Source organism: Takifugu flavidus, chromosome 13, assembly GCF_003711565.1.
Source record: "Takifugu flavidus isolate HTHZ2018 chromosome 13, ASM371156v2, whole genome shotgun sequence".
In the NCBI taxonomy this organism is placed as follows: Eukaryota; Metazoa; Chordata; class Actinopteri; order Tetraodontiformes; family Tetraodontidae; genus Takifugu; species Takifugu flavidus.
In genome coordinates this window covers 14,710,440-14,727,052 of record NC_079532.1, presented here as the reverse complement: position 1 = coordinate 14,727,052, position 16,613 = coordinate 14,710,440, and the positions used below count along the sequence as shown (strand labels likewise).

At 43.1% G+C, this 16,613-nt stretch overlaps 1 protein-coding gene across 3 annotated transcripts in view; it reads right to left on the bottom strand.

The window, feature by feature from the left end:
• Positions 1–16,613, bottom strand: part of tmtc2b (transmembrane O-mannosyltransferase targeting cadherins 2b) — a 75,215-nt gene that overhangs the window by 25,876 nt on the left and 32,726 nt on the right. For all 3 annotated transcript variants that reach the window (XM_057052009.1, XM_057052011.1, XM_057052010.1), the window contains one exon: positions 15,036–15,612. In XM_057052009.1, the coding sequence (XP_056907989.1) occupies positions 15,036–15,612 (577 nt within the window). The remainder of the gene's footprint in view (positions 1–15,035; positions 15,613–16,613) is intronic.

The following is a 16,613-nucleotide window of genomic DNA, read 5'->3' as shown; positions in this document are numbered from 1 at the left end:
ATTTAAGTCTGAGCAGAACTGAGATGTAATAATTTTGGTTTATAAACCTAAAGCCAACAGAGATTAACATTACACTACATTTATGCCAGGGGTCATGACCTCTGTTCGCTGATGCACAAACAAGTTTTCAATGTGATCGGTTGCTGCCTCCGGGCTGTACTATCGATTTCCACGTCTGCTGCCATTAACACATGATGCTGTAAGAGAGGCTGCGCCAACATCTACTGGGAACGCTCCAGCACACCGAGCAGCAGAGCTGCCACTGAAGTTATCGGATAAAGTCTAAATATACACGATACGAAGTTTAAAAATGCTAGCAATTAAGTGATACCTATACACACAACGATCTAATGAAGAAGGTGAAAGACGACCCCCATTTTAGTGGTTTCTTTAAAAAAAATCTGACATTTCAATCAGTGACTGATCGCAGTCTCTGGCTAAAGCATAATATTGTGGATTGAAATATTTATATACTATAGATATAAATCTCTGAAATATCACCAGCATGGGAGAGGGGAAAAACCAACAACCCTCCATAGGTCAAGCATGTCCAAAGCTTTCAGGGAGCTCAAAGTGCTGTGTCAAGATGATATACCACTGGTGAAAAAGTTATTCTGTTGCCAGGCAACAATAAAACAGATTTTTAATTGGCTGCCAGCTCTAATTTTTTGAGTACCTGCCAATCAAGTTCTGTTCAGGAAAAGACATTATACCACTTAGAAAATAGACAAGAAATTAAGTTAGCACGCTTATGCCATACATCATCTATTTTTAGATCATATAAATCATGATAAATGATGCTGATGTGTACCTTAACTTTTGAATCTAGGTAAGACAGTGGAGCCAATGCAAAATAAAATCCATTATCTAAATCATACTAGAAATAAATCAAATTGTGTAAAAGTGCTGCTAAGACAGACATGTGGTTCAATAAAACAAGCACGGCCAGCTTAGGTTATGTAGCATATTAGAAACTGGAGGTTTGCCAGTTTAAATTAAAGACCTGAATAGGAAGCACATGGGTCATGGAGCAAAGAATTATGATCAAAGTAAAAACTATTTAAAAAAAACAGCAGAAAGAAAAGAGGAGAAATAGAAGGCCCAGTTCCTGTTGAAACCAGAGTTAAAGAAACAACTATGCGTCATTTTTGTCACACCTGTGGGTTAAGTTGGCTCTTTTTGTCCCGTCTCCATGTTGGTTTTGTGACTTCATGTTTTATTTTGAAACTAACTCTCCTCTCGTTTCAGGCCACTTGTCCTTCCTTATGTGTCACCTGTGCAATTGTCTTCCCTGATTCCTGATTGTTTCCAGCTGTTCCCCATTACCCCCCCATGTGCTTATAGTCTGTGTCTCCCTTGGTCCTGCGCCAGTGTGTCCTGTCCCTTGTTATGATCACCAGCTTGTCCTTCATTGCCATGAGAATCTTCGAGACTATCACAACCTTTGTTTGTCTGATCCTCGTAAGAGAGTGTATTTTGTTTGGCTTTGCCCCTTTTTTGGATTTCTTTAGTTTAGTTGTTTTTTTTTGTTTGTTTCATCCCTCCTTGGAGGTGAGTTTGAATAAATTACTGTTACTTCCTGAAAGCTCTGCGCTCGAGTCCTCAGAGTGAGTATTGTCAATTTTAGGTGTCTGAAGAAGTGCAACATCTGTGATCCTGGTGGGTTACAGCACTCACCTCATAGACATGCTATTAAAATATGCATCAAGCAAGACAATAAAGCAGAGGTCAAAGAAAACCAAGGCTATTCCAATAACAGCGTTTTAACTGTCTCACTGTAGTTGGATGGATGATGGGTGGGTGGATGGATGGATGGATGGATGATGGCTGAATGATGGATGGATGGGTGGGTGGATGGATGAGAGTTAATCATTTACTTCAGATGTAACACCAACATCCTATTTCACTGGATTTTGGCTGTAAGACCAGTCCGACCAGTCAGAGCAGTCAGATCAGCTTAACCCCTGCTTCCCACCCACACTGATCTCCTGCAACTTCTTTAATCCATGCATGCAGTAACAGTGCTGATGCTGACCATTCCCATTCATACTTATAACTCATTTTGTGACATCCTGACTCTTGAGATGGCTCGCACGCTCAGACACCGCCACCCAAACCACAACCATATGCTCCTGTTGATGAGTAGTATCAACCGTCTGGTGTGGTGCTGAACTTGCACACTGCAAATCCTCTTTCTTGTGCCAGCAATGAGGACAAAAAACAACCCCGCTGTCTTCTATTGTGAATCATTTTTCTTATAATCAAAAGCAAACAAATGTTAAAGCAAACATGGATCTAGACAGTAAGAAGGCAGGAAGTTCTCCAGAGATGTATTGAAGGACACATCACCAAGGGGATGTCATAAAAGCTTAATCTATTATCTCACGAACATTCACACATATGCGGGCTTGCTGTTTAAACGTCCAATCTCCGGCAGGGCAGCAGCCTCCTGGGTGCTGTAACTCCATTACGAAGAAAAACCGAGGCATTCCAGCTTTGTCTACTTGGTCTATAATCCAGTTTACTCTGAAATAAGTGGTTTAGCATATCCCCGCAGGAAGCATGAGCTGTGTTATTTTTTTACTTCGCGTTTCTGGCCCGATCACTTCAGGAAAAGTTACGTTTTTGCCTATACAAGACGAGCATGTGAATGCGATATCCTCTGAGATCAAACACAAAGCAAGTCAATTATCAATACACTATTCATGCCCATAATCACATTCTGATAGCTTGAATTGACTGAGAGGGAAAAGGGGTGCTGTGCTGATGTAAAATAAGTATTTTTGCCATTTCTCTGAGAGAAATTGAATTCATTAGCTTGACAGCCTTCTCTTGGTACACCAGCCTTTATGGATAATTGGCCGATACCTTTTTCAGAGTACATGCAAAGAACAATTCATCATGCTGCACTCTGAACGGGCTCCTTAGACTCCATCACTGTGATTGCTTCATCGCTCGGGCGGCACTTCACAGCAAATCACATAGAAGGACAAGAGGCATGTCTGACCTATCCCCCTCCTTTTCATCATTGCTGAGATCAATTGTCTGCAGAGGGCCTTTCATCAAGGGGCTGGTTTCACGTTGATAGAGTTGTAATTGAAGTGAAAATGAGCTCAGGGTACCAATCAGGCAGCATAACAGCCTTCAAAGTCTGCAAGAGCACGTACACAACACAGAGGAGGCCTAATCCACTTAAAACGGAAGCAGAATTCATTTTACAGGTGAGCGATGGATGTAGTTCCCCTCCGTGTCCTGGCTCAACAGATCAAGACTGAGATTCATGAACCACAAGCTCGTTCCTTCTCTGCTGCCTTCCTGCAGCTTTGTGAGGGAAAATCCAACTGGAACAGGGGCTCGAATCCTTCACATTCTGATGTGTGTTATGGATTAACCAACAGCTGGATGATGTGTAGTGTGTAGTTTATATAACGTCACGTGGCCAAACGCCGCATTGCAAGTGGCGTTTTGTGAAAGGTCATGTGTCAAACTCCAGAGTGGGCCTGCTGTTAGCGAAGCATTTATCCTGTCAGGAAACCCACAGTCAGCTATTCAGGAGGAGGAAAATGGAGAAGAAGGGAGCAAAGTGCCGGTAAAGGGCAGAAACCAGAGGCCAGGAACAAACCGATGTTTACTTGATTGTGATTGAGAGTGAGAGATTAAAGAAAAGAGCGATGGGCAGGACATGTGCGAGAGACATTCTGTGTTGCCTGAAGCTGGATGGAACCTTAGAGTAGGTCACATTTCTGAGCGGACTTCTGTACCACTGCCAATCTCCTAAAGGCCAATTGTGGAAAAACAAAGGGCGCAATTGAAATGTGGCATTCGGGGAGGAAAATTTCCAGAGGAGACTTGAAAAAACTTGCCAGCTCATACTGTGTTGGTCAGCTTTTATTAGCCATAATCTCCAAGCCGACAGAGGATCCCCTCCTAATTTCACCCGTACCAATCAAGCTAAAAAACGCCATCATTTTATGCTGATGCACGATTTTCAGTGCCCATCATCAGAGCACATTTATTCTGTCAGTGGCAGTCAGTCTGAGGTGTGATAATATTACATTTGTCTCAGATTCATGAAGATGACACAGCATCAGGAGTATTGTGTATAGATATTGATATTACATATTCAATAAGTTACTTTTCGGTTAACTTCTTCTGAGACATTGGACATGTTTGTCCCAGAACAAGACTAGTCAAGGATTTTCAGTCATTACAGCACTTGTGGGGGGGTCTGAGGAGGCTCTCACAAAGCCAGTCAACTCCAACGCCACACATTCGTGAACGAGCCGAAAGGAGACACAGCTGCTTTCTCAGCCCAGCAGACGTGCTGTCGGCAGGACATCATAAACTGGAGAGTGAAAATTGCCTGAGTTGCAGCATTTTTCCCCCTCTTCCTCTTCTTCTTCTTCTCCAGAACCACTATTTGAAAATAGCTCCCTGACGTGTCACATTACAGCTGACGACCACATCTGTGTGACATCATGCTGTTTATTGGTGTTTTTACTGGCTGGTGGCAAGAACGAATAGAGCTCAAATGTAAGAAAATCGCAAAGAGCAGAAACAAAAGTCGAATAGTTGAACCTGATCACCTTATTTACTTTTTTCTAACCAGTTATACACTGACTGACGTTTCCCATGGATAAAAACAATACCTGCTCTCAACTTCATGACAAATATCCTTTAGATTTAACTTGACGACATGAAAGATCTATACATATAAAGTTTAGATGATTTTATTAAAATTTTTAATCCCTACCACCTGAAAATGGCTTGACCTCACAGTCATGGGACTGTTGTCCTAATCATGTGACCTCCACTCCAAAAGGGGGAGCTGTGCACTCAATCAATCAATCAATCATCAATCAATCAATCAATCAATCTTTATTTATATAGCGTCTTATACAATCAAAATTGTTTCAAGGCGCTTTCCAGAATCCCAGGGCCTAACCCCAGACAAGCAACAGTGGCAAGGAAAAACTCCCCTTTAACAGGAAGAAACCTTGAGCAGGACCAGGCTAAGGTAGGGGGACCCTCCTGCTGATGGCCGGCTGGGTAAAGAGAGAGGAGAAGGGGGAGGACAGGTAGAGGATAGAATAGGTAGGAGAGGAGAGGAGAGGAGAGGGGTAGAGGAGAGGAGAAGTAGAGTGAAGGGGAGGTAGAGGAGAGGAGAGGAGAAGGAGAAGGAGGAGGAGGGGAAAGAGGAGAGGAAGGGAGAGGAGAGGGGGCGGAAAAGGAGAAGGAGAGGAGAGGAGAGGAGAGGAGAGAGAGGAGAGGAGAGGAGAGAGGAGAGGAGAGGAGAGGAGAGGCACAGAGCACAGAAACACACACTAAAATACGATATACAATCACTTCAGCGGGGCCGGAGGTCATTATGCAGCTCCGAAGGTGGCGATACCTGTAAATAAATAGAGAGGGCGGGGGAAGCAGAAAAACTACACAAGAATCAGCATAACTAGTCTGCTTGATGAGGAGGAGGAAAGGAGAGGAAAGGAGAGGAGAGGAGAGGAGAGGAGAGGAAAGGAGAGGAGAGGAGAGGAAACCATGACCCAGTTGGATGTTTCCGGACCCCGGCAGCCTTGGCCTATAACAGCATAACTAAGATGTGACCTAACGATTAGACGACCCCCTAAGTATGATAATCTGTCTGTCTATGATAGTAACTGGAACTACAGAATTAGTGATAATAAGCTTTTTCAAAGAGGAAGGTTTTAAGTCTAATCTTGATTAATATTAAGTAGAGATGGAGTCAGCCTCCCGTACCTGGACAGGGAGCTGGTTCCACAGCAGGGGAGCCTGGTAGCTAAATGCTTGGCCCCCCATTCTACTCCTAGAAACTCTGGGAACCACAAGTAGACCAGCATTCTGAGAGCGGAGCGGTCTATTGGGCTGATAAGGTATCACTAGCTCCTCCAGGTAGGATGGAGCTAGGCCTCTGAGGATCTTGTAGGTCAAAAGAAGGGTTTTAAAAATTATTCTAAATTTAACGGGTAGCCAATGAAGCGACGCCATTACAGGAGTTATGTGATCTCTTTTGTCAATACCTGTCAGAACTCTGGCTGCAGCATTTTGGATCAACTGCAGGCGTCTTAAAGAGTTGTTTGGACACCCTGATAATAAAGAATTACAGTAGTCCAGCCTGGAAGTAACAAATGCATGGACTAACTTTTCAGCATCATGCCGCGTCAGCAGCTTCCTGATCTTTGTGATGTTCCTCAAGTGAAAAAAGGCACTTCTAGAGACTAATTTAATGTGTGAGTTGAAGGAGAGATTTTGATCAAAAGTTACTCCTAGATTCCTCACAGAGAGACTAGATGTTAATGAGATACCATCTAGAGTGATCATGTGATCTAATCTATCCCTGAGAGGTTCAGGACCAAACACCATGACCTCAGTTTTTCCTGGGTTAAGGAGGAGGAAATTTGAAGACATCCAGGACTTTATGTCTTTAAGACAGGTCTGGAGCTTCACTAACTTCTCTGTCTCCTCGGGTTTTTAATGGATAAATAGAGCTGAGTGTCATCAGCATAACAGTGAAAATGTATCCCATGCTGCCGAATAATGTTCCCTAAGGGAAGCATGTACAATGTGAAGAGGATTGGTCCAAGTACAGAACCTTGAGGAACTCCATGGCTAACTCTACTGTATGAAGAGGGAACACCATGGACATGAGCAAACTGGTATCTATCAGATAAGTATGATCTAAACCAGTCTAGTGCTGTCCCTTTAATCCCAATCACATGTTCCAGTCTCTGTAACAGGATGCTGTGATCAACTGTATCAAAAGCAGCACTGAGGTCCAGCAGAACCAGCATAGAGACCAGTCCATGATCTGAAGCTATGAGAAGATCATTAGTAACTTTAAGAAGTGCTGTTTCTGTGCTGTGGTGAGCTCTAAAGCCTGACTGAAACGTCTCAAACAGGCTGTTCCTCTGCAGGTGCTCCAGTAACTGAGTCACCACCACCTTCTCAAGAACTTTATAGATAAAAGGAAGGTTGGATATTGGCCTATAATTTGCTAAGCCATCAGGATCCAGTGATGGTTTTACTAACTCAGCTCGTTAGTATTGGCCCATTTCTGATTGACCAACATCACAGGCCACAGTAGTCAACAGTAATTAATGTACTTTAATGTAATGCAAAATGTGACAGGTGACATTGAAATGAACTGATACAGTGTTAGTAAAGGTACTGGTTCGAGGTGATGGCTGATTCTGTGTCACTTTATATCTTCAAAGCCTCCATTCACAAACAAATATGTGCGATGTGAAGCCACAAAAATGTAGGCGATTTTTGGCGACCATGAAATTTAGCATGTGAAAAACTGAATTCCTGAAAACAAAAGAAATTGCAATGTAACAATAGGACAGAGAGCACCTTCTTCCTTAGTCTGCCTCTGTCTCACCAAGACTTTTCTCAGAAAAGAGGATTATTATCTGGATTAGATCAGACAGGTGGCGAGAAAAGCAACATCTCAATGGAAGATAAAAATATTTCAGTCTGGCCCTGAGATGGAAAGGTCAACCCTGTCATGAACAGAGGCTTGTGTCTGGGCAGGGAAGTTAGAAAGGCCATCCTCTTCCTGCTCAGTGAATACAAAACAACCACTGTGTTGAGGAAATGTCAGTCAGTGTGCAGCGAAAATAAAATGACACATTACAATTAAGGACAAAAAACAGAGGACTAAGAAAAATAAAACCATGGATGAATGAACATAGACCAGATGAAAAGACCACAATTAAAAGAACAGGGCAAACAAGGCAGAAAGAATTTGAAATGCCAACATGTTTGGCTGTATTTGTGTCTAATAGAACTGAAATAGAACTCGTGAAAGTCAAACAGCACTCAAGTTACCAAAAAGTGGAGAATAAAAGAGAGCGAGAAGGCAGAAAAGCAGGAAAAGTAGCTTCTGCTTGGCAGGATTAAACGTACACACAAGCTTTATTAATTAAAGATTAATTATATTCAGGAAAGATAAAACTCTGCAGATGTGCTGGCACAGAAATCCAACACCTGTCTCTGTTGGGTGTTACACACACTTTCCTATGGTGTATCAGATTTATTAAGTGATCTACAACCACAGCCTCCACACAGCACAGTCAATTTGGGAATCCATCTAAACAATATTGATATTAAACCCTGAATAAGATATTTCGAGCTAATGTAGCTCCTAAGGCCAAAACTTCACACGGGATCAGATCAGTGCGAGTCTCTGTGCTCCTGAAATTTCCTTCTCTGTTATGGAGGGATTCTTTCCACAGTTTGCATCCATGTTTACAGTTGGCCGACCGTCCCATGTGGCTTTGATTTCTGCTGTGATAATCATTCCAATGTGTGACAGAACTGAAATTAGATTTGGTCGTTGGCCAGGGGCCTGTTCGGTCCACCAAGCCGAGTGAATGTTTTTAGGGAGAGAAATGGCAAGTCAGCAGTGAAGCACAAGAGACTGGAAAACAATCAGAGCGTGCTGTAAGAGCAAAAAACAGCTGAGTCACAAAGGTTTCAAAAACCACAGAGCTCTTCGATTTACCAGTTTGCTTAATAATGAGATTAAAGAATTTATAATCTGATATGAGGATTGGAGCCAAGCCTCAAAAGCCTGAATTTTGATAGAATTTAACAGTAGCTAACTAGCAAGTTAGCCAGTATAACCTAATACCTATTATTATCCAAAATAAATATAGAACATTGTTTCATTCAGTGTGATGATTGTCAGCTGCTCATCTATTAACCAAATGTGCACCTATGTATTGATATAATTATAATTATAATTAATTAATTACAACTACTTTAAAATTTCCAATATTCTAGAGCTTCTCAAAACCTAATTCTCATCCTCAGAGCACAGATGGAAGAGATAACATTTTGGATACAATGTTGATACACGAGTTAGGTTAACAGAGTATTCTAGCTAGCTAATTATTCATATTTCTAGACTAGCTACAACAGTACAGTACTGTGATGATATTTCCACAATTTCTTATCTTAACAAATGTAGGATGGTTAACCTGCAGCAAATAACATTTACAATATTAGCGCAACGATCAAAAATGGTGTCTTGTGGTCTAAAACAGGTTCACTGTGGGGAAGCATGTAGATGTAAGTGACCTAAATAGCACAATGATGCTAAAACTGTGTTGATGAATGAGTTCTAGAAGCTATGCAGGAAGCTATGATAGGCAGCCAGATTCAGACGACAGAGACTGGGACACAGCTGCACTTCACAACCGGGCGCATTAGGTGTAGATATGCCTCCAGTCTGTCTTAAAAACTTAGACATATGATGGTGGGGGTCTAATGGTATGTTTTGCACCAGTGGAGGAGCTGATGACAGATCGGCTGGTCAGCTTTACCTGATCAGATAACGAGAAGAGCAACAGAAGGACGTTATGGAGGTAAATTTAGCACGTAGAAGATTGGATTTTCATCTGAACCGTCACCCAGCACAGCTGCACGCTACCATGACCATGATTCATGAGGTGGATGAGAGATAAAGACAGTCGTTGGGTGACTTTTGAGTTACAGCACCATGCGGCTGCTGAACATACAAGCCACTTCACTCCCGGTCTTTGCTTTGAAACGACATACTTTGTTTACGTCTTGGATTTCGCCCCAGTTCGGGGCCATCTTGCTGTTGCTTTGGGGTTTTTCATGTGAAAGTCCGTACAAGGCTGATAGCTAAATGATATACATTGTTAAGGAAAAGGCTCTGTAGACTCCACTGTTACTAAACATGTTCTAGATCAGAACAGGTACTGGCCGCCAGTTCACAGGCAGCGACGGGTGCTCTGACAGAAACGTGGAGCCTTCTGAAAATGCGTGCAGCAGACTTTCTGTCCCTTGGCTGCCTCTAGCCTTATTGTCTCTGTGCCACTACTTTGCTACATTTCTCTCTGTCCCTTTTTTCCCTTTCTTTCCTCTTTCTTTGAGCCCCCCGATTCACATCTGGACCTGTGCAATGGAACGGTCCTTTTCCTGGGACTCCAGACCACAATGGAATGATGCGGCAGTGAATTTGCAGATTATTGCCGTTTCCCTTTCCTACATTTGCTGACAATGGTCAGACGCCCACCGAACTTCATTCTACAGCTTAGACTGGGAACTGGGGGAGCCCTGAAACTAAACATTCAAAGAACAAATAAAGGAATGAAAAGTAGCCTTGTGTGGACTCTCACAAGCTCTTTAACAGGTAGAGTCGCTGGAGAAATGCAGACCTAGCCAATTCATTTTGTGATCTTGCTTGCTGGAATCGGCAAGAGAACCTGTAAATAATGCAGTTAGCATTAAAAGACAAAATCCCCACTTATAATTTACTTGTGGGAAGTGATAAATCAAAATCTGTAAACTGCAAAAGTGTAAAGTATGCAAAAACAGTGCAAGAATCTAAAAAGAAACCGATGCTTGCATACATCCTGCCCCATAGGACATTTGTCTTCCTGGCTGAGGGATTGTGTAACACGCCACCTTCGATTTGATGAAGCGAAGCTGAAGCAAACCCAGCTCAAGTCACTTTTCATCACTGCTGTTTGCACTGGCCTGGTTTTACCCGAAAGCAAAAAAAAGTCAGAACAGTTCAGGCATCTGTGCTGGAGTCCATGATGTTCTGTTCCTGTCCTCAGTCCATCAGAGAGGACTTATACAGCCGTTATTCCATACCTAAAGACAAAACATCCTCGCTGATGTGTCAAAAGAGAACAGATTGATAGCAGGCTTGGGTGCCTCATAGATTAGCCTGCTTTCATTTATTTAGCTAGCATAAAGTAGGCAGCCAAAGAATGATGACAACTCTGGCTCAAAACTATATGCTAACAACCACAAATCTGAAATACTGTCAAGTCATTAAAATTAAGAATGCAATTCTTGTATTGCTGTTCAACAAATTCAACTAGATGTCTTCCTTCATTCTTTGTGCTAAGCTAAGCTAAAATGCTAGTTTTGTTATTTGATTAACTTGAGATGTACTAAATTGTGATACAATCACTCTCTAATCCACATGATGCATTTTAAAATAATACCTTTTACTACTTGGACTATGGATTTCACCATATTGTGATATTTAAAGGGTTGCATCTGATTTTATTTTTCTAAATGTCAAATCAATCAATTTGTGTTCCCCCAAAGCCATTTCCATTACGTGTGACTTCAACTGCCCATCACTATATCCAACACCACCACCATCCCCCACAGGCGGTAGTGTGTATTCCCATGTGAGAAGCAGGTGGGTGAGGGCAGGGGGTACTAACTGAGCCCACAAGGTCCAATCCATCACACAATGACAGAAGGTACTGCAGCATGGAGCCACATCTGTGGACCTCCAGGTAAGAATGTGTTTTCGTTCACCTCTCCTAATACTAAGCAAGGTCGTATGGATGTATTTATATATGCATATTAATGCTCACATCTCACATAAATCCACTTGACAACACTGACTTTCAGCACAGATCAGCTCACCAAACGCTTCAAACACACACTCACACACACAAACACACCTCGGGCGGTGACCTTACACCAGCAGCAGAAGTGTGAACAGAAATCAGAAGGTGTGGAAAGATAAAGAGCACAGGCGTGACATTCACTGAGAGCCGGCGGGGTCTCGTCGCCAAATTTAGAAAACAGCAGTAGCGGCTGAACAAAGATGATCGCAGAGAAACATCTCAGGTGTCCCTAAAGAAGAGCCTTTAGTGGACCTCCAGCACCGACGTGACGTCATCAGGATAATCCTCTTTATCTAGTTTCAAAGTTTCTTTCTGGTTTTGTCGTAATCCTGTCCAAGATGTTAGCCCCCGGGAGGGAGACTGTGGTTCATACCGAACCCATGTGGTCACAGAATATTCTGTTTCTCGTAAAAGTAACAGATTGGTGCGATCTCATGGTTAAAAAGGACGTTGACACCAGGGTGTTGTCACCTTGTGGGCAACGCTAGCTACGGGCAAGCAAAGCGAGAGCTTAAACAAAGCTGCACAACAAAGAAAAGGGTTAATTTATATTGTAGATATTTACATTGAAAATGTTTTTTCCCCTGTTGTGCAAGCTAACACTCGGGCTTTTACGTCTTTGACTATCTAAACATTTATTGTGTGAATCAACCAAGAGAAAATGCCTTCATGATGGATGATTTATGAAGCAATTGCTGGGAGATCACGTAGAATGGGTTTTTCTTCTCACTCAGTCCGAACTTTATGAATTGAGGCTCAAAATCCCTTGATCAAAAGAGCCTATTAACTAGAACTGTGCAGGAAATTGTCATTAAAAGCAAAGTTTTTACACAAATTGTGGTCAGAGCTCACAGCGCCGCTGCTGCCAACTGGGCTTTACCCGAATATTGTAAACTCACTGCATGAGAAGCACAAAGCACGCGAGCATGTTGCAAATGCTTTTAATCACACAGAGAAAAATGGCAGAACATCATCGGCTTAAAAGGTTAGTGTGAGTAAACAGGTTCGAATCTGACTGTGAAGAAGAGCCCTGAGAAAAAAACTGCTTAGAATTCCAGTATTGCTGCAGAATTCTGGGAACACATATGAATGACACATTTGTCATTCTGGAAGGTTTTTAATTAAAGTCTGAATATTCTGCCAGAGAGAAGTATTTGGTCTATAAAGATAAAAGATACTGAGGTGGCTTCGTATAAAGAATTGCACCACATCGCTTAAAAAAAGGTCCACATCCTCTGATTACTGCAGGACAGCAAGAGCACAACTGTCAACCACTCCTGTGCCTATTCAGTCGCTGTCTGGATGCTATCAATGCTGTCTGTCCATCTATTTTCCATCCAGTCCTTTCTCTGACACAACAGCAGACAAAAAGCAATAAAATTAAAGCAAACACGCTGTGTAACGCTGCAAATGCTTAATAGTCACAGTCTCTAACCGAGGACATACATTTTCAGTGTATTTGTAATTCGGTGTCATTAGGCCAGGAATTAATGGAAGAACTGGACAATACGACACAGACTAAAAGCCCACAAACAGAAACATGCAGCATTCAAACCAATTACAATCTGGTCAGATTGACGGCAAATTCAGGACTAATTTGGTAAAGCATGCTTTAATGGAGGATATCTTTCAGCAATGTTTTGCTCTATCATTAAAAGAAATAAAATATGTCAAACCACTGCCAAAAATTCCCAATTCTGATCCACTCGAGGTTAAAGGAAGTCCAGATGTATATCCTATATCCTACCAACAAAATAAACTCTCTTCTATTGACCTCTTTTAGCACATAGCTGTCGTTGCTGTAGTTCCATTTTTCACCAGTTACCATGGATAAATATAAAGACAAAGATTGTACGTTTATAGGTTCTATGAGTAGAGACTTTACTGCCGGACCATCTCTTTCATCAGAGTATGATTTTAAATCTCATTATGAAGTGTGAATGTGGACAGAAAGATGCTGCTAGTTCTTTTAACTTTGTTGCCATAACTGCTCTGCCTTCTAGACTGAGACGGACACAGTTGAGTTAATGAAGATGATGGCGTAATCACGCAGAACTCCAGTGAATGTCTAAGTTTTAAATGGTGCGCAGAAACAAAGAAAGGCGGCAGCTACAGCAGTGAGCCTGTATTATCATTTACTGCAGACCACAATTGGGTAAGGAGGCCATTTCCATTTCAGACATTAAAACAAAATGACTCTGACTAAGCCTGATAGTAAACTGTAATGCTGGCCTGTTGTGGACAGTCAGACATTCGATTAGATTCAGGCTTTAGTCTGTTTGAATCCATTTCGCATTATTAAAAAGGCTAAAGGCTGTGATGAGTCGACGGCTCCTTTTTCTTGCTTTTGCGCCACATTTCACAACAGTAATGCCAAACATTAATTTGCCTTAGCTAGCCGCCATGATTTCTGCACATCATAGATCTGGAGTCCCTCACTTACCAGTGGAAACTGCATTTATCTCCAGTGCGATCATTTTAGTACAGTACTGTTAACGCGCGCAGCTGCTGGCTCGACCTGCCCCGAGGAATTACTTTGGGAGCTTATCATCAGTCAACAGGGTGGCTGCAGAGAGGCAGACAAATGCACACTCAGCAGTGGTGGATTGTTTACGATATGGATTACAGAACGAGCTGTCCATCCAGAAACATCTACGACTGCAGATCATTAATAGAAAACAGACAGTTAATCCTCACAGAGCACAAAGCTATGAGAGCTATCGTGATGATGGGGCTTTGTAATTGAAAGCAAATATCATTTGTCTTTTGGTGAACTGGTGATGTTAACTTGGCCTTATGGTTGTTTCTATATGAGCTGGCAAATTGTTACCCCACCTCTTGCCTGAACTCAGAACCCAATATTAAGGTATAAAGGGATAGATAAGAATGGATCGTTACCATAACAATGACTTTACTATCCAGTTTATGTTTGCATACATTTTTGATGAGTCAAAGGTGGCATTGGTATGATAAGGGAACCTCGAAAAAAGGGGAAACAGCGCAGCCCCGTAAGAACCAACTGTGTGAATTTTCAGGCAGTTTTATGATGTGACTATTCTAATAGCTTAATTCAAAAGACAGACAGCTGTAGCCAAACACATTTACCCATGGAGACACAAGCCAAGTCAGTTAAACCCAAATGGCAAACCATTAAAGAACTCTGAAGGGCGCAGTCCCTGCCAAAAAAAAGAAAATCCTCATTGCCATGCCATTTTTCCCCCCAAAGACAATTGGATCAGCAGGCTTGGTGGATTTTCAATCAAAAAGTTGAAAAAAGCAGCCACGAGGCATCCTGTCCTGTAGCCTTTCAGGCCCCCTTTCCTCTTACGTCTCGCCATGTCTGACAAGCCACTGGAAGGCTGGTCTCTGCGTGGCAATGGTGGGCTGTACTCCAGGGGACAGACAGTCAGATAAACCCAAAATAAGGAGAGGATGGCATGGGAAAGGTGACCCTTGCGCTTCGCTTGAAAACAAACTGTGCACGCTCGCAGGAACATTACTGAGGGTAGAATAAGGAAAAAGCAACTCTGAAAGCATTACTTTTCCATTCACTGCTCCATGCTATAACGTTAAGAGATCAGAATTCAGCATAATTGTAGATTTTACCTTATACAGAAGCGGGAGGACTTGGCGTATTTTGAGTTTGTGGCATACAAATGCATCATACAGTGCCGACACTGCCAAGACCGTCACTCCGAGCTCCTTCCACAGCATGCTGCCTGCAGCGCAGGCTAGGCTACCCAGGAACCAGGCCATGGGCCAACCGGGAGCGGTGCGACCCCGCAGGCTACAATGTCGGATGTAGCAAAGCAGGGACAGCAGGAAGAAGAGGGCCGCGCCTTCATCGGCCCTGCCCACAACGCCGGCCACTGCCTCGGTGTGGATGGGGTGCGAGGCGAAGAGCAGGCCGGCCAGCAGGCTCCAGAGGCCGCCTCCGAGCAGCAGGCGAGCCAGCGAGGTAAACAGGCCCGTCACAGCCCCGTGGAAGGCCACGTTCACAAAGTGATAACCCCATGGCTCCAGCCCACCCATGAAGTGGTTGAGGCGGAAGGACAGGGTGCAGAGGGGGCGGTAGGACTTGTGACTGCCACTGTGGGTGAGTAAGGTGCCCCAGAAGTCGTCATAAAAGATGTTTATCCAGGGGGTCTCTGGAAGCAGGTCCTGATTAGTCTTGATTGCGCGGCTGCAAGAAGAACAAATTAGAAGTCAGCCTCAACAGAAAAAACCTGAAGACCTCGAGCTATTGGAAACAGACAACTGCGATTCTGCTTGATACACTACTGCTAGGATTACTGACACATTGTCAATTTGAATAATGTATGGATAAATGCCGGCTACTTGGCTGCACTCTCACTCCCTGCTTCTAAATGCTGCTTATGATATCATGTTTTTCTTCTGGCAGGAGAAAGATGTCCAGCTAACATTTACTAACGCTACATAAACTGAGAAGCTGCTGTAGGTAGCCATTAAATGGAACTTTAAATGTGCTTACAGCTACAACCCAAAGAGCACAGTCACGCTGTTCACCAAGGGAAAATCAGAGGGGAAGTAAGAACTGCGGACAGCTTTGCCACCACAGCCGCAGCTCTTAACGATGGTCACTGGGGGATTAAAGGGCACCACACCCTGAACCACAGACAAGGACGGAGGCACAGCAGGGAAATGCCATGCTTGTGAGCTGACCTGCTAAAGGGAATGTGGCCTGTGGCAGTGATCTGAAATGGCAGTCGTGTCCTGCACAACAGCAAGATGTATGTTTGGAAATATTTCCAAATATTACGGAAGCAAAGACTCACTTTGGCAAAGGCCCTGTGTGACCTCCTCTAAAGATGCGACACAGGCCACAAGCTGTGTGCCAGCATGGGTCCAGAAAGGTTAAAGAAAAGGAAGGCTTGCTTCTCCCTCTATAGACTTATCCCTGTCTTTCCTGTCATGTTATAGGGTCTTTGACAGACCCGCTGCTGTGCTGCCTGGGAAATGCCGATGATTTGAAGTCGGTTCCTACAGAGGGATGGACAGCTAACAGAGGTGCTGTAATTAAATGGCGTGATAGATAGGACATTACACCTGATAGCCATCCAAGTGTTCCAGCCTCTAATGTGTTTTCCCTCTGCTCAAATTAATGTACTCAATTAGAGGAGGGATGGAGTTTGGAGAGTGTGGGAGGGAGATGGAGTGAAAAAA